Here is a 25,747-nt window from a genome sequence, read left to right on the forward strand (position 1 = left end):
GATCCTGCTCACTGGCTAGAACGAGATGCAGCAGATCTCATTGGAATGAGGATGGCACTGGAATTGACCTCAGGTGTGTGTGTGTGTGTGTGTGTGTGTGTGGGGTTAGACGGTGTGTGTTAGACGGTGTGTGTTTTTGTGTGTGTGTGTGTTAGGGGGTGGTTGTGTGTCTGTTGTGTGTGTGGGTAAGAGTGTGTGTGTGTGTGTGTGTGTGTGCCTGCAAATTGTATGCGTACAAGTGCATCATTGCGACAAGTGTTTTTTTTTGTTCACACTAATGGCATCTTTAGCAAGACCGTTACGATGGAAACCACGTTACCACGGTAACGCATCCTGTCTCTATGAATTGGAAGTATATCTCTCCCTCTCTCAGCCTCTCTCGATTGCCTTCTCTCCCGACCTGATAGTGCAGCTGATGTCAGTTGAGAGGTGTACACATCAGAGAGAGAGAGAGAAAGGGAGAGAGAGATAAAGTGTGTGGGTTAGAGGTGAGGAGTGGGGGCAGAAGTCATGAGGCAGAGAGCAGCAGCTGTGAGAACTGTTGCTCTGAAAGAGTGAGGAGAATGAGAGGAGGATGTGTGTAAAGGAATAGACAGAAGGATGGATGGAGAATGGGGGCAAATAGGGCAAACGTTGAACTGAAAGAGTAAGTAGTGGGTAGCTGGAGAAATAATTGCTCACACAGTTGGGTGGAATGGAGAGATGAGAAGGGGTGAAAAAAGTATGAAATCAAAAGAGTTCAGATTGAGTCAGTAACGACAGAGTTAGAGGAGAGAGAGAGGGAGAGAACGAGAGAGAGATTGATTATGCTCTTGTAAGTGCTTTTGGCGTTATTGGAACAATGCTGTCCTCCCAATCCAGCCAATTTGAATGAACATTGTGGAGAGAGTGATTGAGAGAGAAATGGAGAACCTGGCAAAGAGATAGCAAGAGAAGGGTGGCGGCGGATGCTGAGCGAAGGGGCGCTTTGGCAGTCAGACAGAGAGGGAGTGAGTGAGGGTCTGGAAGGAGGACAGAGAGGGAGTGAGTGAGGGTCTGGAAGGAGGACAGAGAGATGGATATAAAGAGAGGGGTTTTAAGTAGGACAGAGAGGCAGTATTGGGGCAGTGACACATTTTTTGGTTGTTTTGGCTCTATACTCCAGCACAAATATCATACCCCCAAGACATGCTAACCTCTCACCATTAAAATAACAGGGGAAGTTAGCATTTGTTCAGGGTGTGAAATGTATGCCTCTGTAACTTTCTCACTTATCATTACTAACAATTCATTCCTTAATCATGGTAGAATCCACATAATTGTAGAACTGTTTAGAAACATATTATATTCTTATTTACAATAAAAGTGACCCCAAAATTACACAATACATTACTTACCATTCATTTCAATTCGGCACAAAATAATCTTAAACACAACCAACACAAACAACAAAATGTATAGAGTCACAAGCTTGATGTAGTCATGGGACCAAATACTTCACTTTTGACTGCTTTAATACACGTATAAGTGAAAGGCCCCAGTACTTTTGGAGTTCACTGTAGATGGTTAGAGACTAAGAGAACAAGATAATGGTAGGGCGTGGAAGAAGTTCCTAATGCCTCGATCACACCGACAACCTCGTTGCATTTTGGTACACCAGAATTTCATTCATTTCCAATGGAATGCTGAGTTTGCAGTTGCAAGTGCGTTCGGTGTGGTGCATAGGTTGGATTTATCGAACGTATGTGTCAAACTGTATGCGTAAACGGCTTGACAGAAATGGTAGCAGAAGGTGAAGGTTGAACGTTTGTTGCACAAACATCCAGATGATGCTGCGTACTATTTTGTGCAGTGATGCTGTAGGTGTGGTCGAAGACCAAGAGAGATGGAGGGACACTGAGAGAACATGTGATAATTTGAAACAAGGATGGGTCGATGGAAAGAGATTGAGAAAAAGGTATGAGGGTCTGGTGGAGGAACCAGAAGAAGAGAGTGAGGGATGGATGGAGACACAGAGAGAGAGTGAAGATGGTGAGAGCGTGAGGAGCTGGAAGGGGAGCAGATGGGAGCTAGAGATATGGGAGACCGAAGATGGATCTGAAGGGACAGAGAGCAAGATGGGAGGAGAGATAGATGGAAAACAAATGTACTTTTCACTCACAAGGTTATGAGCATTTGTCTCATTTGATTCCTTTTGCAAACTCAACTTCCTCCCCCCTCCTGCCCTTGGTTCTCTCCCTGCCTTCTCTCCCTCTCTCTCCCTGCCTTCTCTCCCTCTCTCCCTCCCTCTCCCTGCCTTCTCTCCCTCTCTCCCTCCCTCTCCCTGCCTTCTCTCCCTCTCTCCCTCCCTCTCCCTGCCTTCTCTCCCTCTCTCCCACCCTCTCCCTGACTTCTCTCCCTCTCTCCCTCTCCCTGCCTTCTCTCCCTCTCTCCCTCACTCTCCCTGCCTTCTCTCCCTGCCTTCTCTCCCTCTCTCCCCCTCCCTCCCTGCCTTCTCTCCCTCTCTCCCTCCCTCTCCTGCCTTCTCTCCCTCTCTCCCCCACCCTCTCCCCTGACTTCTCTCCCTCTCTCCCTCTCCCTGCCTTCTCTCCCTCTCTCCCTCCCTCTCCCTGCCTTCTCTCCCTCTCTCCCTCCCTCTCCCTGCCTTCTCTCCCTCTCTCCCTCCCTCTCCCTGCCTTCTCTCCCTCCCTCTCCCTGCCTTCTCTCCCTCTCTCCCTCCCTCTCCCTGCCTTCTCTCCCTCTCTCCTCTCCTCTCCCTCTCCTCTGCCTTCTCTCCGTGCCTTCTCTCCCTCTCTGCCTTCTCTCCCTCTCTCCCCCTCTCCCTGCATTCTCTCCCTCTCTCCCTCCCTCTCCCTGCCTTCTCTCCCTCTCTCCCTCCCTCTCCCTGACTTCTCTCCCTCTCTCCCTCCCTCTCCCTGCCTTCTCTCCCTCTCTCCCTCCCTCTCCCTGACTTCTCTCCCTCTCTCCCTCCCTCTCCCTGCCTTCTCTCCCTCTCTCTCCCTGACTTCTCTCCCTCCCTCTCCCTGCCTTCTCTCCCTCCCTCTCCCTGACTTCTCTCCCTCTCTCCCTCCCTCTCCCCTCTCCTTCTCTCCCTCTCTCCCTCCCTCTCCCTGACTTCTCTCCCTCTCTCCCTCCCTCTCCCTGCCTTCTCTCCCTCCCTCTCTCCCTGACTTCTCTCCCTCTCTCCCTCCCTCTCCCCGCCTTCTCTCCCTCTCTCCCTCCCTCTCCCTGCCCTCTCTCCCTCCCTCTCCCTGACTTCTCTCCCTCTCTCCCTCCCTCTCCCTCCTTCTCTCCCTCTCTCCCTCCCTCTCCCTGCCTTCTCTCCCTCTCTCCCTCCCTCTCCCTGACTTCTCTCCCTCTCTCCCTCCCTCTCCCTGCCTTCTCTCCCTCCCTCTCCCTGACTTCTCTCCCTCTCTCCCTCCCTCTCCCCGCCTTCTCTCCCTCTCTCCCTCCCTCTCCCTGACTTCTCTCCCTCTCTCCCTCCCTCTCCCTGCCTTCTCTCCCTCCCTCTCCCTGACTTCTCTCCCTCTCATTTACATTACATTTAAGTCATTTAGCAGACGCTCTTATCCAGAGCGACTTACAAATTGGTGCATTCACCTTATGACATCCAGTGGAACAGTAGTGCTCTCCCTCCCTCTCCCTGCCTTCTCTCCCTCCCTCTCCCTGACTTCTCTCCCTCTCTCCCTCCATCTCTCTGCCTTCTCTCCCTCTCTCCCCCTCTCCCTGCATTCTCTCCCTCTCTCCCTCCCTCTCCCTGCCCTCTCTCCCTCCCTCTCCCTGACTTCTCTCCCTCTCTCCCTCCCTCTCCCGCCTTCTCTCCCTCTCTCCCTCCCTCTCCCTGACTTCTCTCCCTCTCTCCCTCCCTCTCCCTGCCCTCTCTCCCTCCCTCTCCCTGCCTTCTCTCCCTCCCTCTCCCTGACTTCTCTCCTTCTCTCCCTCCCTCTCCCTGCCTTCTCTCCCTCTCTCCCTCCCTCTCCCTGCCTTCTCTCCCTCTCTCCCTCCCTCTCCCTGCCTTCTCTCCCTCTCTCCCTCCCTCTCCCTACCTTCTCTCCCTCTCTCCCTCCCTCTCCCTGCCTTCTCTCCCTCTCTCCCTCCCTCCCTCTCCCTGACTTCTCTCCTTCTCTCCCTCCCTCTCCCTGCCTTCTCTCCCTCTCTCCCCTCCCTCTCCCTTCCTTCTCTCCCTCTCTCCCTCTCTCTCCCTCCCCCTCCCTGCCTTCTCTCCCTCTCTCTCCCTCTCTCCCTCCCTCTCCCTGCCTTCTCTCCCTCTCTCCCTCCCTCCCTCTCCCTGACTTCTCTCCTTCTCTCCCTCCCTCTCCCTGCCTTCTCTCCCTCTCTCCCTCCCTCTCCCTTCCTTCTCTCCCTCCCTCTCCCTGCCCTCTCTCCCCCTCCCTCTCCCTGACTTCTCTCCCTCTCTCCCTCCCTCTCTCTCCCTCCCTCTCCCTGCCTTCTCTCCCTCTCTCTCCCTGACTTCTCTCCCTCTCTCCCTCTCTCTCCCTCCCTCTCCTGACTTCTCTCCCTCTCTCCCTCTCTCTCCCTCCCTCTCCCTGCCTTCTCTCCCTCCCTCTCCCTGACTTCTCTCCCTCTCTCCCTCTCTCTCCCTCCCTCTCCCTGACTTCTCTCCCTCTCTCCCTCTCTCTCCCTCCCTCTCCCTGCCTTCTCTCCCTCCCTCTCCCTGACTTCTCTCCCTATCTCCCTCTCTCTCCCTCCCTCTCCCTGACTTCTCTCCCTCTCTCCCTCCCTCTCCCTGACTTCTCTCCCTCTCTCTCTCTCTCCCTCCCCCTCCCTGCCTTCTCTCCCTCTCTCTCCCTCTCTCCCTCCCTCTCCCTGCCTTCTCTCCCTCTCTCTCCCTCTCTCCCTCCCTCTCCCTGACTTCTCTCCCTCTCTCCCTCTTTCTCCCCCTCTCCCTGCCTTCTCTCCCTCCATCTCCCTGACTTCTCTCCCTCTCTCCCTCTCTCTCCCTCCCTCTCCCTGCCTTCTCTCCCTCCCTCTCCCTGACTTCTCTCCCTCTCTCCCTCCCTCTCCCTCTCTCCCTCTCTCTCCCTCCCTCTCCCTGCCTTCTCTCCCTCTCTCTCTCCCTCTCTCCCTCCCTCTCCCTGACTTCTCTCCTTCCCTCTCCCGGACTTCTCTCCCTCTCTCCCTCTCTCTCCCTCCCTCTCCCTGCCTTCTCTCCCTCCCTCTCCCTGACTTCTCTCCTTCTCTCCCTCCCTCTCCCTGCCTTCTCTCCCTCTCTCCCTCCCTCTCCCTGCCTTCTCTCCCTCTCTCCCTCCCTCTCCCTGCCTTCTCTCCCTCTCTCCCTCCCTCTCCCTGCCTTCTCTCCCTCCCTCTCCCTGCCTTCTCTCCCTCCCTCTCCCTGACTGCTGGCTGATTGAGGAGGAGTGACCCTGGACATATTGACTGAATCAGCCAGACAAAATAAAACAAACATTAAGTGTTTTTTTAATACTTTATGGGAATACATTACTCTCAGGATAATACGCTGAACTAATTGAAATGAAAAGCCATAGATGGACGGCTGGCCTCTTTTGCTGAATTAGATTTGGTCATTTGATGGGGAATTTAATATTTGTGCTGTGAATGATTCATTCCTTTGTCTTTAACTGCAGGTTAAACGTGTGTGTGTGCGTGTGCGTGAGTGTGTGTGTGTGTGTGTGTGTGTGTGTGTGAGTGTGTTAGTAACTGTGTATATTTGACTTTTGGCTTTACACACACAAATGAGCAAAGAGTTGATGAGGGAGAGTGGAGAACACACAGGGGACTATAAGCATAACATCCCTGTAGCGAAGGTCTCTGTGTGCGTGAGGCCAGGGGGTGTTGAGTCAGACGGCTGGTAGAATAATGAGGAATGAGAGGTGTCTCCGTACCTTAAAGGCCTTTGGCCCCATCTGATGACCCGGCGCCCAACTAATATCAGTCCATTTGATATCTCACTGTGTAAATGGCCAGTGGCATAGTTCAGTTGGAGTGTTCAGTTAGTAGCAGTGGAGCGCAGGTTGGTGGGAGCCAGTGTTGTCTTGTGGATGTGCTGAGATTAGAATGTATAAAGTAGAGCTACTGGAAGTATCTGACTCAGACACAGCTATTTATTCGGGGTTTGTGGCTTCCATGCATCTTCGCTGGCGAAAGTGTCTGTATTTCAATTACAGATGGTGTCTGGATAGTTTCTCACAATATGAGAATAACAAGCTGAGATTCCTCTTCAGTGTTTTATCTCAGTGTATTATTCAGGTCTGTGTTGTATCCATGAAGGACATTTTCTTTCAAGTAGTACATCAAGATGCTGTGCGTGAAATGGATAGTGTAGTCGTAGGGTGGTGTGTGTGTATGTGCATGTGTGTAGAGTGTGTGTGTGTGCGCGTGTCCGTAGGGTGTGTGTGCGTGTGTGTAGGGTGTGTGTGTGCGTGTCTGTAGGGTGTGTGTATGTATGTGTCTGTAGGGTGTATGTACATGTGCGTGTCTGTAGGGTGTGTGTGTATGTGTGTGTCTGTAGGGTGTGTGTGTATGTGTGTGTCTGTAGGGTGTGTGTGTATGTGTGTGTCTGTAGGGTGTGTGTGTGTGTGTGTGTGTGTAGGGTGTGTGTGTATGTGTGTGTCTGTAGGGTGTGTGTGTGTGTTTATGTATGTGTGTGTTTATGTGTGTGTGGGGGTGTGTATGTGTAGGGTGGATGTGCGTGTGTGTAGGGTGAGTGTGTATGTGCATGTCTGTAGGGTGTGTGTGTGTGTGTGTGTGTGTGTGTGTGTGTGTGTGTGTGTGTGTGTGTGTGTGTGTGCGTGTCCATAGGGTGTGTGTGTGTAGGGTGTTTGTGTGTGTGTAGGGTGTGTGTGCGTGTGTGTAGGGTGTATGTACGTGTCTGTAGGGTGTGTGTATGTGCGTGTCTGTAGGGTGTGTGTGTATGTGTGTATGTCTGTGTCTGTAGGGTGTGTGTGTATGTGCGTGTGTGTGTGTAGGGTGAGTGTGTATGTGCTTGTCTGTAGGGTGTGTGTATTTGCGTGTGTGTAGGGTGTGTGTGTGTGTCTGTAGGGTATGTGTGTGTGTGTAGGGTGTGTGTATGTGCGTGTCTGTAGGGTGTGTGTGTATGTGTGTATGTCTGTGTCTGTAGGGTGTGTGTGTATGTGCGTGTGTAGGGTGTGTGTATTTGTAGGGTGTATGTGCGTGTGTGTGTGTAGGGTGAGTGTGTATGTGCTTGTCTGTAGGGTGTGTGTATGTGCGTGTGTGTAGGGTGTGTGTGTGCGTGTCTGTAGGGTATGTGTGTGTGTGTAGGGTGAGTGTGTATGTGCGTGCCTGTATGGTGTGTGTATGTGCGTGTCTGTAGGGTGTGTTTATGTGCGTGTCTGTATGGTGTGTGTATGTGCGTGTCTGTAGGGTGTGTGTATGTGCGTGTCTGTATGGTGTGTGTATGTGCGTGTCTGTATGGTGTGTGTATGTGCGTGTCTGTATGGTGTGTGTATGTGCGTGTCTGTATGGTGTGTGTATGTGCGTGTCTGTAGGGTGTGTGTATGTGCGTGTCTGTAGGGTGTGTTTATGTGCGTGTCTGTATGGTGTGTGTATGTGCGTGTCTGTAGGGTGTGTGTATGTGCGTGTCTGTATGGTGTGTGTATGTGCGTGTCTGTATGGTGTGTGTATGTGCGTGTCTGTATGGTGTGTGTATGTGCGTGTCTGTATGGTGTGTGTGTGTGCGTGTGTGTAGGGTGTGTGTGTGTGTGTAGTGTGTATGTGTGTGCGTGTGTGTAGGGTGTGTGTATGTGCGTGTGTGTAGGGTGTGTGTATGTGCGTGTGTGTAGGGTGTGTGTATGTGTGTGTGTGTAGGGTGTGTGTATGTGCTTGTCTGTAGGGTGTGTATGTGCGTGTGTGTAGGGTGTGTGTGTGTGCGTGTCTGTAGGGTGTGTATGTGTGTGTCTGTATGGTGTGTGTATGTGCGTGTCTGTAGGGTGTGTGTATGTGCGTGTCTGTAGGGTGTGTTTATGTGCGTGTCTGTATGGTGTGTGTATGTGCGTGTCTGTAGGGTGTGTGTATGTGCGTGTCTGTATGGTGTGTGTATGTGCGTGTCTGTATGGTGTGTGTATGTGCGTGTCTGTATGGTGTGTGTATGTGCGTGTCTGTATGGTGTGTGTATGTGCGTGTCTGTATGGTGTGTGTATGTGCGTGTCTGTATGGTGTGTGTATGTGCGTGTCTGTAGGGTGTGTGTATGTGCGTGTCTGTAGGGTGTGTTTATGTGCGTGTCTGTATGGTGTGTGTATGTGCGTGTCTGTAGGGTGTGTGTATGTGCGTGTCTGTATGGTGTGTGTATGTGCGTGTCTGTATGGTGTGTGTATGTGCGTGTCTGTATGGTGTGTGTATGTGCGTGTCTGTATGGTGTGTGTATGTGCGTGTGTGTAGGGTGTGTGTATGTGCGTGTCTGTAGGGTGTGTGTATGTGCGTGTCTGTATGGTGTGTGTATGTGCGTGTCTGTAGGGTGTGTGTATGTGCGTGTCTGTAGGGTGTGTGTATGTGCGTGTCTGTATGGTGTGTGTATGTGCGTGTCTGTATGGTGTGTGTATGTGCGTGTCTGTAGGGTGTGTGTATGTGCGTGTCTGTAGGGTGTGTGTATGTGCGTGTCTGTAGGGTGTGTGTATGTGCGTGTCTGTAGGGTGTGTGTATGTGCGTGTCTGTAGGGTGTGTGTATGTGCGTGTCTGTAGGGTGTGTGTATGTGCGTGTCTGTATGGTGTGTGTATGTGCGTGTCTGTATGGTGTGTGTATGTGCGTGTGTGTAGGGTGTGTGTATGTGCGTGTCTGTAGGGTGTGTGTATGTGCGTGTCTGTAGGGTGTGTGTATGTGCGTGTGTGTAGGGTGTGTGTATGTGCGTGTCTGTAGGGTGTGTGTATGTGCGTGTCTGTAGGGTGTGTGTATGTGCGTGTCTGTATGGTGTGTGTATGTGCGTGTCTGTATGGTGTGTGTATGTGCGTGTCTGTAGGGTGTGTGTATGTGCGTGTCTGTAGGGTGTGTGTATGTGCGTGTCTGTAGGGTGTGTGTATGTGCGTGTCTGTAGGGTGTGTGTATGTGCGTGTCTGTAGGGTGTGTGTATGTGCGTGTCTGTATGGTGTGTGTATGTGCGTGTCTGTATGGTGTGTGTATGTGCGTGTCTGTAGGGTGTGTGTATGTGCGTGTCTGTAGGGTGTGTGTATGTGCGTGTCTGTAGGGTGTGTGTATGTGCGTGTCTGTATGGTGTGTGTATGTGCGTGTCTGTAGGGTGTGTGTATGTGCGTGTCTGTAGGGTGTGTGTATGTGCGTGTCTGTATGGTGTGTGTATGTGCGTGTCTGTAGGGCGTGTTTATGTGCGTGTCTGTAGGGCGTGTGTATGTGCGTGTGTGTAGGGTGTGTGTATGTGCGTGTCTGTATGGTGTGTGTATGTGCGTGTCTGTAGGGTGTGTGTATGTGCATGTCTGTATGGTGTGTGTATGTGCGTGTCTGTAGGGTGTGTGTATGTGCGTGTCTGTAGGGTGTGTGTATGTGCGTGTGTGTAGGGTGTGTGTATGTGCGTGTCTGTAGGGTGTGTTTATGTGCGTGTCTGTATGGTGTGTGTATGTGCGTGTCTGTAGGGTGTGTGTATGTGCGTGTCTGTAGGGTGTGTTTATGTGCGTGTCTGTATGGTGTGTGTATGTGCGTGTCTGTAGGGTGTGTGTATGTGTGTGTCTGTATGGTGTGTGTATGTGCGTGTGTGTAGGGTGTGTGTATGTGCGTGTCTGTAGGGTGTGTGTATGTGCGTGTCTGTAGGGTGTGTGTATGTGCGTGTGTGTAGGGTGTGTGTATGTGCGTGTCTGTAGGGTGTGTGTATGTGCGTGTCTTTAGGGTGTGTGAATGTGCGTGTCTGTATGGTGTGTGTATGTGCGTGTCTGTATGGTGTGTGTATGTGCGTGTCTGTAGGGTGTGTGTATGTGCGTGTCTGTAGGGTGTGTGTATGTGCGTGTCTGTAGGGTGTGTGTATGTGCGTGTCTGTAGGGTGTGTGTATGTGCGTGTCTGTAGGGTGTGTGTATGTGCGTGTCTGTAGGGTGTGTGTATGTGCGTGTCTGTATGGTGTGTGTATGTGCGTGTCTGTATGGTGTGTGTATGTGCGTGTCTGTAGGGTGTGTGTATGTGCGTGTCTGTAGGGTGTGTGTATGTGCGTGTCTGTAGGGTGTGTGTATGTGCGTGTCTGTAGGGTGTGTGTATGTGCGTGTCTGTAGGGTGTGTGTATGTGCGTGTCTGTAGGGTGTGTGTATGTGCGTGTCTGTAGGGTGTGTGTATGTGCGTGTCTGTAGGGTGTGTGTATGTGGGTGTCTGTAGGGTGTGTGTATGTGCGTGTCTGTAGGGTGTGTGTATGTGCGTGTCTGTAGGGTGTGTGTATGTGCGTGTCTGTAGGGTGTGTGTATGTGCGTGTCTGTATGGTGTGTGTATATGCGTGTCTGTAGGGTGTGTGTATGTGCGTGTCTGTAGGGTGTGTGTATGTGCGTGTGTGTGCGTGTCTGTATGGTGTGTGTATGTGTGTGTCTGTAGGGTGTGTGTATGTGCGTGTCTGTAGGGTGTGTGTATGTGCGTGTCTGTAGGGTGTGTGTATGTGCGTGTCTGTAGGGTGTGTGTATGTGCGTGTCTGTATGGTGTGTGTATGTGCGTGTCTGTAGGGTGTGTGTATGTGCGTGTCTGTAGGGTGTGTGTATGTGCGTGTCTGTATGGTGTGTGTATGTGCGTGTCTGTAGGGTGTGTGTATGTGCGTGTCTGTATGGTGTGTGTATGTGCGTGTCTGTAGGGTGTGTTTATGTGCGTGTCTGTAGGGCGTGTGTATGTGCGCGTGTGTAGGGTGTGTGTATGTGCGTGTCTGTATGGTGTGTGTATGTGCGTGTCTGTAGGTGTGTGTATGTGCGTGTCTGTATGGTGTGTGTATGTGCGTGTCTGTAGGGTGTGTGTATGTGCGTGTCTCTAGGGTGTGTGTATGTGCGTGTCTGTAGGGTGTGTGTATGTGCGTGTGTGTAGGGTGTGTGTATGTGCGTGTCTGTATGGTGTGTGTACTGTACAGTATGTGATCATGATGTCAATTTCTTTGGGAAATGTATTTATTGTGTTCAGTGTGGATAGAGAGTGAGCATGTGGAAAATGGGAGCAGAGGTCAGGAAAAGAAAGAGAAGGAGGATAGAGGATACATGTGGAAAAGTGAAGAAACAAAAGCTTTGCTTGAAATAGAGAAGTGTTTTTAATTCATTCTCAAAGAGAGACAGATTAGCCGATTGTAGATAATTCAGTTTCCAATGGCTGCTGCATACTAGCATCTTGTGGGAGTTGATACTGTCAATATGTTAATGTGGCTGCCATTGTTGAAGAAACGACTGTATATTTTGCTCTGGCGTCCCTAAATTCAGTGTCATGTTGACTCAACGCCAGTTTGAATGACCCGCTCAATGACAGAGAGGGAAAGCGTATGAGAGAGGTATAGAGAAGGTGGCTGCCAGAGGCTTGTCTGTACTGTGAACACAGCTAGTGAGACAGTGTGCAGTCACAGTGTGGGAGAGGATGTGCAGCCTCACACCAGCGTCTGTGCAGCTCTATGCCCGCCTGCCACTGTTAGGAGCCAGTGGATGGATGCATGCAGGGTGGGTCGTAATAGGGTTTGAACAATATCACATTTGGCTAATAGTGATGATAGAAATATAGTCGTTTAGCAGATGCTTTAATTCAAAAAAGAGAAATTCCATGGTAACGGGCCACATAACGGGCCACATACAGCATGCTGAATATGTGCTAACTTTAAGTCGCTTTGGGAAAATTCCATAGTAACAGAATTACGCTGATGTTCAGTTGAAGTTGGAAGTTTACATACACCTTAGCCAAATACATTTAAACTCAGTTTTTCACAATTCCTGACATTTAATCCTAGTAAAAATATGTCAGTTAAGATCACCACTTTATTTTAAGAATGTGAAATGTCAGAATAATATTAGAGAAAATGATTTATTTCAGATTTAATTTCTTTCATCACATTCCTAGTGGGTCAGAAGTTTACATACACTCAATTAGTATTTGGTAGCATTGCCTTTAAATTGTTTAACTTAGGTCAAACGTTTTGGGTAGCCTTCCACAAGCTTTCCACAATAAGTTGGGTGATTTCTGGCCCATTCCTCCTGACAGAGCTGGTGTAACTGAGTCAGGTTTGTAGGCCTCCTTGCTCGCACACGCTTTTTCAGTTCTGCCCAAACATTTTCTATAGGATTGAGGTCAGGGCTTTGTGATGGCCACTCCAGCACCTTGACTTTGTTGTCCTTAAGCCATTTTGCCACAACTTTGGAAGCATGCTTGGGGTCATTGTCCATTTGGAAGACCAATCTGCGACCAAGCTTTGACTTCCTGACTGATGTCTTGAGATGTTGCTTCAATATATACACATAATTTTCCTTCCTCCATGAGGCCATCTATTTGGTGAAGGGCACCAGTCCCTCCTGCAGCAAAGCACCCACACAACATGATGCTGCCACCCCCGTGCTTCACTGTTGGGATGGTGTTCTTCGGCTTGCAAGCCTCCCCCTTTTTCCTCCAAACGTAACAATGGTCATTATGGCCAAACAGTTCTATTTTTGTGTCATCAAAACAGAGGACATTTCTCCAAAAAGTACGATCTTTGTCCCCATGTGCAGTTTATGGCGGTTTTGGAGCAGTGTCTTCTTCCTTGCTGTGCGGCCTTTTAGGTCATGTTGATATAGGACTCGTTTTACTGTGGATATAGATACTTTTGTACCTGTTTCCTCCAGCATCTTCACAAGGTTCTGGGATTGATTTGCACTTTTCGCACCAAAGTATGTTCATCTCCAGGAGACAGAACGTGTCTCCTTCCTGAGCGGTATGACGGCTGCGTGTTCCCATGGTGTTTATACTTGCGTACTATTGTTTGTACAGATGAACGTGGAAACGTTTGGAAATTCCTCCCAAAGATGAACCAGAGTCGTGGAGATCTTTGCTGATTTCTTTTGATTTTCCCATGATGTCAAGCAAAGAGGCACTGAGTTTGAAGGTAGGCCTTGAAATACATCCACAGGTACACCTCCAATTGACTCAAATGATGTCAATTAGCATATCAGAAGCTTCTAAAGCCATGACATAATTGTCTGGAATTTTCCATGCTGTTTGAAGGCCCAGTCAACTTAGTGTATGTAAACTTCTGACCCACTGGAATTGTGATACAGTAAATTATAAGTGAAATAATCTTTCTGTAAACAATTGTTGGAAAAATGACTTGTGTCATGCACAAAGTAGATCTCCTAACCGACTTGCCAAAACTATTGTTAACAAGAAATGTATGGAGTGGTTGAAAAACAAGTTTTAATGACTCCAACCAAAGTGTATGTAAACTTCTGACTTCAACTTTATATCAAACAAAAACCATCAACGTTAAAGTTGAACAAACCATAGAACTCTATGGACAAGGAATACTTTTAACAATTTCCACTGAAAATGTAACAAAGACACATTTACAGGAATAACTGGGCAAATACAAGTTTAGTAACAGAATAAAACTGAGGGAGATTCTGTTACCAAACTTTGCATCTGCACAGTTTTCCCAGTAAATGTTTTTTATTTATTTACTGTGTGAATTGTTCAAAGAAGTCATTGTTGTATAGTTTGTTAAACTTTGAAATCAATGTTTTTTGTTTGGCATACATTTTTTAGAAATCGGAGTATAATTCTGTTGCCATGGAAAGCGATTTGAAGTGAACACATATTCAGTATGCTGTATGTGGCCCATTGCAGGAAATGAACCTACCAGTCTGCTGTTGAAAGCACCCTGATATGATGATACTATAACAAGTATATCTACTGGGCTCAAGTCCCGGTCACTCAACTTTTTATTATAGCTATACTGTTCTGGAAGGATCTCTTCAATGTTTTACATCATTTCGTTTTATTCTACATTGTCCCACTTCATTCAAATATAATTTTAGATTTCATCCATATGTATGCCAGCTATAACAAAGTAACCCTCTTTTTCATTCTCTACCCTTTCTCGTGCTATCTCTTCCTCTCGCCCCTCTCCCGCTCTCCCTCTGTTCTTCTTTCAAATTCAGTTCAAAGGTGAACTTTATTGGCTTATTGGCATGACTGCTGTGTTGCCAAAGCAGTTGAACACTAGATCAGCAGCACATCACTATAAAGCAGTCTCCTTTAATCCCTCCCCCTCCCCCTCCCCCTCCCTCCCTCCCTCCCTCCCTCCCTCCCTCCCTCCCCCATCCCCCTCCCTCCCTCCCTCCATCCCTCCCTCCCTCCCTCCCCATCCCTCCCTCCATCCCTCCCTCCCTCCCCCCATCCCCCTCCCTCCCTCCATCCATCCCTCCCTCCCTCCCCCATTCCTCCCTCCCTCCCTCCCCCCTCCCTACCTCCCTCCCTCCCTCCCCCTCCCTCCCTCCATCCCTCCCCCTCCCTCCCTCCATCCATCCCCCCCCCTCCCTCCCTCCCTCCCTCCCTCTCACATTCAGGTTCAAAAGAGTCTTTATTGGCATGACATGGTTATACATGTACTGCTCCAGTGTTAACACACAGCTAGTGCAGTAACGACAACCTCTTTCTCTCTGTCTGTTCTCTCTCTCCAATAATACTTCTCTATATTGTTTTTTACTGTTGGTGGGTTCCACGGGCTCCTGAGTGGCGCAGCAGTCTAAGACATTGCATCTCAGTGCAAGAGCTGTCACTGCATTCCCTGGTTTGAATCCAGGCTGCAACACATCCGGCTGTGATTGGGAGTCCCATAGGGGGGCGCACAATAGGCCCAGCGTCATCTGGATTTGGCCGGGGTAGGCCGCCATTGTTAATAAGAATTCTTAACTGACTTACCTAGTTAAATAAAAAAAATTCTGTCTCCCGACAAAGGGAGACAAAGAAAGGGAAGAATGAGAGGTGGAAAGAGATGCATGTCCCACTTCACAGACGGAGTCAGACCAAGTCAGAGAGTTAACAAGGGACTGATACTCTTAACAATTCATGAGTCCAGTGGCAGGTTGGATGCTCTCCCACCAGAACCTAAAAAGCCACAGCAGACACATGCCTTCTAGGAGTTTTGTCAGCCAGCCACGGCCCAAGGGCACGTTAGTGTGCCAGTGTCACGCCTGGCAGAAAGAGGGCACACACGCACACACACACACACACACACACACACACACACACAGGACAAGCGACCTGGATATGGCAAGGGGACCGTTGTGGTATCAGTGATTTAAAAAGGAGGAGGGGTCTTGGGAGGCTCAGTGACAAAGCAGAGTGAGAGGCAGCTAGGGAAGGAGGAGGGGTCTTGGGAGGCTCAGTGACAAAGCAGAGTGAGAGGCAGCTAGGGAAGGAGGAGGGGTCTTGGGAGGCTCAGTGACAAAGCAGAGTGAGAGGCAGCTAGGGAAGGAGGAGGGGTCTTGGGAGGCTCAGTGACAAAGCAGAGTGAGAGGCAGCTAGGGAAGGAGGAGGGGTCTTGGGAGGCTCAGTGACAAAGCAGAGTGAGAGGCAGCTAGGGAAGGAGGAGGGGTCTTGGGAGGCTCAGTGACAAAGCAGAGTGAGAGGCAGCTAGGGAAGGAGGAGGGGAGGCTCAGTGACAAAGCAGAGTCGAGGCAGCTAGGGAAGGAGGAGGGGTCTTGGGAGGCTCAGTGACAAAGCAGAGTGAGAGGCAGCTAGGGAAGGAGGAGGGGTCTTCGGAGGCTCAGTGACAAAGCAGAGTGAGAGGCAGCTAGGGAAGGAGGAGGGGTCTTGGGAAGCTCAGTGACAAAGCAGAGTGAGAGGCAGCTAGGGAAGGAAGAGGGGTCTTGGGAGGCTCAGTGACAAAGCAGTGAGTGGCAGCTAGGGAAGGAGGAGGGACTGTGTAGATTGGCTTATTGTCTTACCCTGTCTTGTAACATGTTCCGCTTTGGAAATACTCCTGTCATGCCAATAAAGCAGATTTGAATTTTAATCTGGTTAATTGGTGGGAGCACGGGTAAGGAGGAGCTGCGAGGGAGGGAGAAAAAGGAGAAAGCGGGTGGTCTTTTCAAACTGACAGTGACGGAGAGCGTGCTTACATGTTGCCTGAAAAAGAACACATAGAAACTCAGACACTCGCTCATACAGAGACCTAGTTGACCTGTCTGAGCTGTCCATGAGGTGGGGATATGTTCTGGGTAAAGGGTTAGGGGCGGAAGCTGACCACTGCCCCTGTCCTGCCCTGCCTCTTGTGTGTGTGAGAGTGAAAGCATTGAGGCAAACCTGGTGTTACCTCCAGCTCTGTGGGTGCTGGCACGGGGAGTCAGTGTCTGTTAGCGCAGCGACGTCTGAGTGTGAAGTGGCGAGACGCGGCCACAGCATGACCATGGCTCAGGGCCTGGTGTGGCGGAGAAAGAGGACAGGTGTAATTTAGGATGAGGGCAGAGAGAGAGGTAGGGAAAGAGAGAAATAGAGAGAGAGAGAGAGAGCGAGAGGACGTGCAGCAAAGGAATGACATTGGCCGCCTGCAAAGGACTAACCTACTGTAAGACGGGGGTTTGAGTGCATGTCATGACCACAGGACTAACCTACTGTAAGACGGGGGTTTTGAGTGCATGTCATGACCACAGGACTAACCTACTTTAAGATGGGGGTTTGAGTGCATGTCATGACCACAGGACTAACCTACTGTAAGACGGGGGTTTGAGTGCATGTCATGACCACAGGACTAACCTACTGTAAGACGGGGGTTATGAGTGCATGTCATGACCACAGGACTAACCTACTGTAAGACGGGGGTTATGAGTGCATGTCATGACCACATGACTAACCTACTGTAAGACGGGGGTTTGAGTGCATGTCATGACCACAGGACTAACCTACTGTAAGACGGGGGTTTGAGTGCATGTCATGACCACAGGACTAACCTACTGTAAGACGGGGGTTTGAGTGCATGTCATGACCACAGGACTAACCTACTGTAAGACGGGGGTTTGAGTGCATGTCATGACCACAGGACTAACCTACTGTAAGACGGGGGTTTGAGTGCGTCATGACCACAGGACTAACCTACTGTAAGACGGGGGTTATGAGTGCATGTCATGACCACAGGACTAACCTACTGTAAGACGGGGGTTTGAGTGCATGTCATGACCACAGGAGATGTTGTGGGCTGGTCAGTATTTCTGCAGCCTTTCTATTAAGACAGAGCTGGTAATGGGTGGAAAGACGTCAGACTGCTGCAGCCCTCAGTGGGTTGCCGTCTAAAGTTAGACAGGAAATGCGCCATAGAGAAACGATCTGTGTGAGTTTAAGTGGTTCGGCTTTCAGTCAGCTAACGTCTCGTGTCGAAAGGCAAAACAAAGAGCTCTCCGTTTTTTTCTTTGGTCCTCCGTTGGTTCCTCTTCTCTTGTCCCTGGAAGGGCTACTGTGACGGGTGGTTACATTATAATCACAATCATGTTAGGGGCAAACTTAGCCAAATATTTTAATCAAGACCTGGGATTTTTAAATTAGGGTTCAAAAAGTAGTTAGAATAAGGTCACCGCTAATTAGGTGATGGTCTGACAAATGTGAGAACTAATTAAGTCTGCATGTGTTTGATTAAAGATAAGGAGGTTTTTATGATAAGAAATATGATGATGAAGCATGAGAGCAGGGAGGAAGGGGGGAAGAGAGGGGAAGAGAGGCAGGTCTAATTGAGATAGAGATAATACTTGTGTGAGTGAGAGAGCTGGAGAGAGACAGAGAGAGAGGGACAGAATGAGACACAAGTGAGTGAACATGTTCATGACATTTTTTTAAAATTCATTTTGATTATGTATTCTGAGTGCATGCATTATTTGTGTTCATATCAGCGTGTTTGATTGGACAATTCTGTTAGCTATTATGTACTTTATGAGGTGTGTGTGTATCCTGCACTGTAGATTTTAAACAAGCTAGTCTTCTAGCAAGACCTAGCTGTTCTCTCTCCCCCCCTACCTCTCTCTTTCTCTCTCTCTCGCTCTCTCTCTCCTGCTTGCTTTTTCTCTCACCCTCTTGCTCTCCTCTCTTTCTCTCTATCTTGCTCTCCTGCCTCGCTCTTGCATCTCTACCCATCAGGCAGTGCAGAGCAGCAGTCAATAGCAACCCCCACCTCGCTCATGTTCAAAGAACCCCTTATAGGCAGGATAGAAATATGCATTGTCAAAACCTTGGAGCAGACAGCACACTCACACAAGTAGAAAAACAGCAATGGTGGTTATGAAAAAAAAATCAAATGCACTTGAACATTCTTCAAAACGGCAAAAAAAAATCTATATTGTTGCTGAGACATGGAGACCAGGTACTCTTACAGGCTTGCAGTAATGCAGAGCACACCCACATACGGAATACAATGTACATTAAATACTTGTGTGGGTTGGGGTGGCGTGGACTGTATGTATATGCTATACTGTATATGCTGTACTGTAGGTAACTTTGTCCCAGATCTGTTTGTGTGCAGTGAGTGTACATAACAGACTGTACTCCTTACGCTGTGCATATAGTGCATGAATGTATCCCTGTGTATTTTTGCCTCTTGCATACAGGTTGTGCCTGTATGCATGTATTCAGAGGCAGGGCTGGGAGAAGCTCCATTTCTTTGTAGGCATCGGTGTGTCCCTGCGTGTGTGATTGAAATACCTGAGTTATTGACTCTCTCCCTCCAAGTCTAATGGCAGCTTGGTGAGTGTGTGAGCTCTCTCATTGGACAGCTGTGGGGCAGGCAGCCAGGCAGAGAGAGGAACTATCTCCGGCTCTGTCAGGTAGGTCTGGTAATATCCAGGGACCTCACGATACGATGTTAGGTGCCGAAATGATATGTATTGCGATTCCCATGATTCTATATGTATTGTGATCCCATACTGCGATTTTATATTCCAAACATATTGCTCACTATATGTCTGCTGCAGAGAGAGAGAGATCATGAGAAAATTAGTTTTGATTAGTCCTGGAAATAAAAGTGCTGAAGACTTGTTGGCTCACTGTTTAAAAGGAAGATGGAGAACAAGCTACAGGATGAAAAATACCAGAGTTTTGGCGCAGCCGACTAGCGCTAGCTAACGCTACCTAGAACAAAATATATATATTTCCTATTTTTACAAACTGATACTTGGAGTCAAAGTATCAATATAATATTGTCAAGAAATAATATAGCGATATGTAACTGAATCGGTTATTCCCCCTCATCACTACTGTCAGGGCTTCTGGGTGCTGCTGAGAGGAGGACATACATGTGCATCCTCTCTGTCTCTGACTGCACCAATCGGCTGTGGGTTAGCAGCTGTGGCTGGCGCTGCCCTGACTCCCTGGCCCACTGCTGTTCACTCACTCTGCAGTCTGTACCAGGTCACAGCCCACCAGCCACCCGCTGCCCTCATTGTTACCATAGACCCCCCTCCCTCCCCCTCCCTCCATACTCACCCGCTGCCCTCATTGTTACCATAGACCCCCTCCCTCCCCTCCCTCCATACTCACCCGCTGCCCTCATTGTTACCATAGACCCCCTCCCTCCCCCTCCCTCCATACTCACCCGCTCCCCTCATTGTTACCATATACCCCCTCCCTCCCTCCCTCCCTCCCTCCCTCCCTCCATACTCACCTTCTCTCAGGATTCCATTGCTCTCGCTGACTAATTTCTCTCCCTCCCTCTTTTCTGTCGATTCCTCTCTCTTTTACCCTCTTTGTTCCTCACCCAGCCTACTCTCTCTGTCTCTGTCTGTCTCTCCCTTTATCCCTCAGTGTTGTTCCCTCTCTCCCCCTATTATTTACCCTCTTCGTTCCTCACCCAGCCTACTCTCTCTGTCTCTGTCTCTCTCTCCCTTTATCCCTCAGTGTTGTTCCCTCTCTCCCCCTATTATTTACCCTCTTTGTTCCTCACCCAGCCTACTCTCTCTGTCTCTGTCTCTCTCTCCCTTTATCCCTCAGTGTTGTTCCCTCTCTCCCCTATTATTTACCCTCTTCGTTCCTCACCCAGCCTACTCTCTCTGTCTCTGTCTCTCTCTCCCTTTATCCCTCAGTGTTGTTCCCTCTCTCCCCCTATTATTTACCCTCTTCGTTCCTCACCCAGCCTACTCTCTCTGTCTCTGTCTCTCTCTCCCTTTATCCCTCAGTGTTGTTCCCTCTCTCCCCCTATTATTTACCCTCTTCGTTCCTCACCCAGCCTACTCTCTCTGTCTCTGTCTGTCTCTCCCTTTATCCCTCAGTGTTGTTCCCTCTCTCCCCCTGTTATTTACCCTCTGTCTTACGGTCCAGTACAGTAGACTGCAGTGGCTGCTTGGGACAGACAGAGACACACTCCCTCCTCAGGCATTTTAATGTGTGCTAATCGATACTCCAGCGCTCAGGGAGGTGATAATTCGGACTGACCTTAATTATTGTTGCTGTAAATGAAGCCAGTCTTTATCTGGGTCTTTTTTCTCTCTCTTTTTTTTCTGCTCCTCTTTTTTTTTACTAATGAAAATTGTGCGGACCTCTGGCTCTCTGAATGACTGCATGGGCCAGTACATTAACACTGCTCTTAGAAAGAGAGGAGGGGAGCTGCAGGGGACCGTGTGGAGGAGGGGGGCTGGAAATTCAATTATAACTGTGTCCCGGCAGTAATTTCACTGGAATAAATGGGACAGGGAGCGGGAGAGGAGATAGAGAGAGATCACAGGAGAGGAGATAGAGAGAGATCACAGGAGAGGGGATAGAGAGAGATCACAGGAGAGGAGATAGAGAGAGATCACAGGAGAGGAGATAGAGAGAGATCACAGGAGAGGAGATAGAGAGAGATCACAGGAGAGGAGATAGAGAGAGATCACAGGAGAGGAGATAGAGAGAGATCACAGGAGAGGAGATAGAGAGAGATCACAGGAGAGGAGATAGAGAGAGATCACAGGAGAGGAGATAGAGAGAGATCACAGGAGAGGAGATAGAGAGAGATCACAGGAGAGAGGGACATGAGAAAGAAAGTGGCAAAAGGGGATGAGGTGGGATGAAGGTAGTGTGTAGAGGGACACATGGAGGAGGGCTAGAGGGTCAATCATGGCCTAGTGGAGAGGAGGGGACAGTGGACATTTACACTGACTTAGACGTGTAGAATATACTGTTGTGGAATATACTGTTGTGGAATATACTGCTTATTCACAGTTATTATGTACATGTATGATATATCATATATAAGTGGCAAACACACACAGCATACTTATTCACCCCTTTCTGCTGTGCCTTTTCAGTGGTTTAGTCTGATCTCATTCATGTGGAAACAAGGTAACGGATCAACCCATGTGCGTCCCCTGGGTTGTAGAGGTTAGGCTTTGATGTTGAGTGAAGCACGGATTCCTAAGCCAAAGAGATTTCAATACCCTGCCATGCTGACAGACACGCCATGGTTTTACACACTGACGCACACACTGACACACACAGAAACATGGCCGCACACACACACACACACACACACACACACACACACACACACACACACACACACACACACACACATACAGTATTGGGAAACAACTGCAGAGTGTTGTCTAGACGCCTCCTCTCCAGTTCAATATTCAATGTGGACATGTAACATAGCATCACTGACCTCCACTCTTACTGTTCCCCAGGATGACAACTCTATGTTCTTCCAGTTCGGCCCGTCCATCGAGCAGCAGGCCTCGGTCATGCTCAACATCATGGAGGAGTACGACTGGTACATCTTCTCCATCGTCACCACATACTACCCCGGATACCTGGACTTTGTCACCAAGGTAGCTCACCGATACGAGCCCTCACGATAGGGTAGCTCTCTCTTTTTCCCTCCTTCCTTTGAATACTGCCACCAGGCAGTCCATGAGCAGACTGTAACGTCACCATGGACTTATAGACTTAACTTCTAGGATAGTGATAGGAAGGCAACTACTAAGCCCGGCGGCTAATCTCAACTTGTTCATGTTGTCAGGAAGTGTCAGTAGGTATTTAAATACTGTTGCGTTGAGAGAAATCAGATTGGCCCTGTCAAATGGCCCTTCAGCCCTCTCACACGCCTCTGTCTTCCTCAATGTCGTTGAACACTTGACCTCTCACCCACCTACTTCTTCCTCCCTGGTGCCTCCGTCCCTCCCTCTACCCTGCAGATCCGGAGCACCATAGAGAACAGCTTTGTGGGCTGGGAGCTGGAGGAGGTTCTGCTGCTGGACATGTCAGTGGACGATGGAGACTCTAAGATCCAGAACCAGCTGAAGAAGCTGCAGAGCCCAGTCATCCTGCTGTACTGCACTAAGGAGGAGGCCAACACCATCTTTGAAGTGGCCCACTCCGTAGGGATCACGGGCTACGGCTACACCTGGATCGTCCCCTCGCTGGTAGCTGGGGACGCTGAAGTGATCCCTGCCGAGTTCCCTACAGGTTGGTTTGGAATAAGTTCTATGTGATTTATCTCCATTTCAAGTCTATGATTGGTTGCTGTTTTGATGTTGATTTATAGTTGGGAATATGTGAAGCCAGGTAGCTGGTACTGATCAAATCCTAACCTGAAATCCATGCACGCAATGCACATTTTTGGGTGCAAAATTTTACATGAATATTTCTGCATGATTTACGATAAATCATGGTAAATCGTTGATGGATATGGCCCTTAATAATATATTACCATGTTAGCTATGTAAATCATATGATGTGTGATGGTCGAGTGGGCTCTCCACCTCCTCCTCTATCCCTCTCTTCTCTTCTTCCTCCTCTATCCCTCTCTCTCTCCTCCTCCTCCTCTATCTCTCTCTCCTCCTCCTCCTCTATCCCTCTCTCTCTCCTCCTCCTCCTCTATCCCTCTCTCTCTCCTCCTCCTCCTCTATCCCTCTCTCCTCCACCTCCTCATCTATCCTCTCCTCCTCCTCCTGCTCCTCTATCCCTTTCTCTCTCCTCCTCCTCCTCTATCCCTCTCTCTCCTCCTCCATCCCTCTCTCTCCTCCTCCTCCTCTATCCCTCTCTTTCTCTCTCCTCCTCCTCTATCCTTCTATCCTCCTCCTCCTCTATCCCTCTCTCTCTCCTCCTCCTCCTCCTCTCTCCTCCTCCTCTATCCCTCTCTCCTCCACCTCCTCCTCTATACGTCTCTCCTCCTCCTCCTTCTCCTCTATCCTTTTCTCTCTCCTCCTCTATCCCTCTCTCTCCTCCTCCCCTATCCCTCTCTCTCCTCCCTCCTCCTCCTCTATCCATCTGTCTCCTCCTCCTCTATCCCTCTCTCTCCTCCTCCTCCTCTATCCCTCTCTCTCTCTCCTCCTCTATCCCTCTATCCTCCTCTTCCTCCTCCTCTATCCCTCTCTCCTCCTCCTCCCCTATCCCTCTCTCCTCCTCCCCTCCTCTATCCCTCTCTCTCCCCCTCCTCTATCCCTCTCTCCTCCCCTCCTCTAACCCTCCCCCCTCCTCTACCCCCCCTCCTCTATCCCTCCCCCTCCTCTATCCCTCTCTCCTCCCCCCTCCTCTATCCCTCCCCCCTCCTCTATCCCTCTCTCTTTCTCAATTCACTTAAACACTCATCTCGTGACACACAGATATTGCTAACGTATTTAGCATGTGACCCTCCTAATCTTACATCACAGACAATGATGAGCTGTCTGGCACCAATGGCAGGGTTTTGTAAAAAGGTCCTCTAATCAACAGTTAGAATGAGAAGGAGGGGTGGGGAGTAGAGGACTACTGCAGTTCAAATGGAAGGACAAGGGGTCTGGATCTCAGAGCACAAGTGCTCATACACCTCCAAGTCAACGCCACTGTCCCCCACTTCCTGTTTACCCCCATCGCTAAGGGAGATGAGGTTGTCTAAGTTGTTGCGAGATTTTCCTCATGTCCTGAGATGGACAGTTCCCACTGGCTACCAACCAACCCTTTCCACTAGCATGCACACACTCTGGTTCTATAATATCATTTTTGTAGGTTGACTATAAAAGCCTTGAGAAAGTGTCAACAGAGTGTGACATTAGATATGGTCCTGGAGAGACTGAGCTGTCATCCCAGAGCCCCGTGGGTCTACAGGTTGGATGCTGTCTGTCTATTTCTGTCCAGTTGCCTGGTAATGGATTGGCCAGACCCTGTCAAGCGGGCCGGAGAGGGCGTGAGGATGCAGTTTGACTGAGAAGAGAGGAGAGGGGTGGCTGTCAGTGGTGTGTGGCACACGCCTCATAGTGTGTTTAGCCCCTTGAGCGCATAACCCCTTTTCCTCTATTCTCTTTCTCTATCTCCCTCCTATCTCCCTACTGTCTCCTCTGTCGACTGTATGTCATGGATCTCTCTCTTTCTGGATGCAGTTTGACTGAGAAGAGAGGAGAGGGGTGGCTGTCAGTGGTGTGTGGCACACGCCTCATAGTGTGTTTAGCCCTTTGAGCGCATAACCCCTTTTCCTCTATTCTCTTTCTCTATCTCCCTCCTATCTCCCTACTGTCTCCTCTGTCGACTGTATGTCATGGATCTCTCTCTTTCTGCTCTCCTTTTCTTCCTATTCTCATCACTCTATCTGTTTCTGCCTCTTCCCTCCTTTCTCTCTCTCTTGCTCTCTCTATCCACCCCCTCCTTCTCATCTCTCTCTCTCTCTCTCTCTCTCTCTCTCTCTCTCTCTCTGTCTCTCTGCAGGTTTAATCTCTGTGTCGTATGATGAGTGGGACTACGGCCTGGAGGCTCGCGTGCGCGATGGGGTGGCTGTCATCGCCATGGCAACCTCCACCATGATGCTCGACAGGGGGGCACACACCCTGATGAAGTCTGAGTGCCACGGGGCCACGGACAAGAAGGGGCCCATTGCTGGGAACCCAAATGAGGTGCTCAGGTAAATCTGGGGCGGATCGCCTATCAACCCTTTGAAATCTTTCAACATCTGCACACACAAAGAGTAACACACACATACACACACATCTCCCTCCCAAAACAGCCCCCCTCCCCGTGCTGCACCCCCACACCCAGACCCTCTCCTTTCCTCTGCCTTTTGAACTGGTTGTGATGCGGAGCTTTGCTTTGCCAGCGCTTTAATTGGTCCCAGTGGCGTTTCAGTCTGAGAACAGTAGCCCGTTGCGCTGCTCTGTGGAACTGAGTGGGGTATTGCATTCCGGGGCAGTTCCACCCTCCTCTGTGTTTTGCCACTCTGCCTCTATGTGTTGGGGGATTGTTGGGCATCCTGTTGGGACACTAAAGTGGGTTTGGCTGTTTACAAAAATCCTGTTTCCTCCACTGATTCAGGGCTTGTTGGGAGCGGCCGAATGCTATTTCTGTTGCTGTATCACGGCAGCACCTGGGGATGCTCTGAGCTTTCTCTCGCACAAGCATTTCTGGTCGCAGTTCAAAGCCTAACTGAGTCTAGCTCACTTCGGAAGCTCTGCCTACTGTATTGTCTCACAGGAAGCTGTCAGGTGTCATTTCAGCGTAGGCCTCTTACGTTATGCCGTATTTGTTTGTCCCTGCCCAGTGCTTTTAGATAACGGCACAGCTACTTTCCCCGGTATATTGTCCTCTGTAATACTCTCCCCAGCCGCCTCTAACCCACTGTTTCATAATCAACTAGTCTGTGCATTTGATTAAATCATGCTGAACTGATCTCAGATCGGGCTCTGGTTTTACTTGAACTAAACCTGTTTGTTGATAACCTCTGTCTTCAGGGGGTCAATGAGCTGATTAGCAGCAAGCCCACAGATAGTCAGATAGACTCTTGCTAACCTAATCAGTGCTTCCTCTCATGTGATAGATACGGCACCATGGGGCTATGAGAGCAGCCTGATGGGATGCCAGGGGTTATCACACCTATAACAGCCTATATTACTATGTATCGTCATTTCATTGTCTTTTTTAATGTATCGGATAAAAAAGATAA

The 25,747-nt window shown here is 49.6% G+C and overlaps 1 protein-coding gene across 1 annotated transcript in view; it reads left to right on the forward strand.

Moving 5' to 3' along the window:
* The window catches only part of LOC115103507 (glutamate receptor ionotropic, NMDA 2B-like), a 73,771-nt gene that overhangs the window by 17,886 nt on the left and 30,138 nt on the right, over positions 1–25,747 (forward strand). The window contains 3 exon segments of the mRNA XM_065006561.1: positions 21,525–21,668; positions 22,035–22,305; positions 24,520–24,712. Coding sequence (XP_064862633.1) covers positions 21,525–21,668; positions 22,035–22,305; positions 24,520–24,712 — 608 coding nt within the window.

Source organism: Oncorhynchus nerka, linkage group LG21, assembly GCF_034236695.1.
Source record: "Oncorhynchus nerka isolate Pitt River linkage group LG21, Oner_Uvic_2.0, whole genome shotgun sequence".
Lineage (NCBI taxonomy): Eukaryota > Metazoa > Chordata > Actinopteri > Salmoniformes > Salmonidae > Oncorhynchus > Oncorhynchus nerka.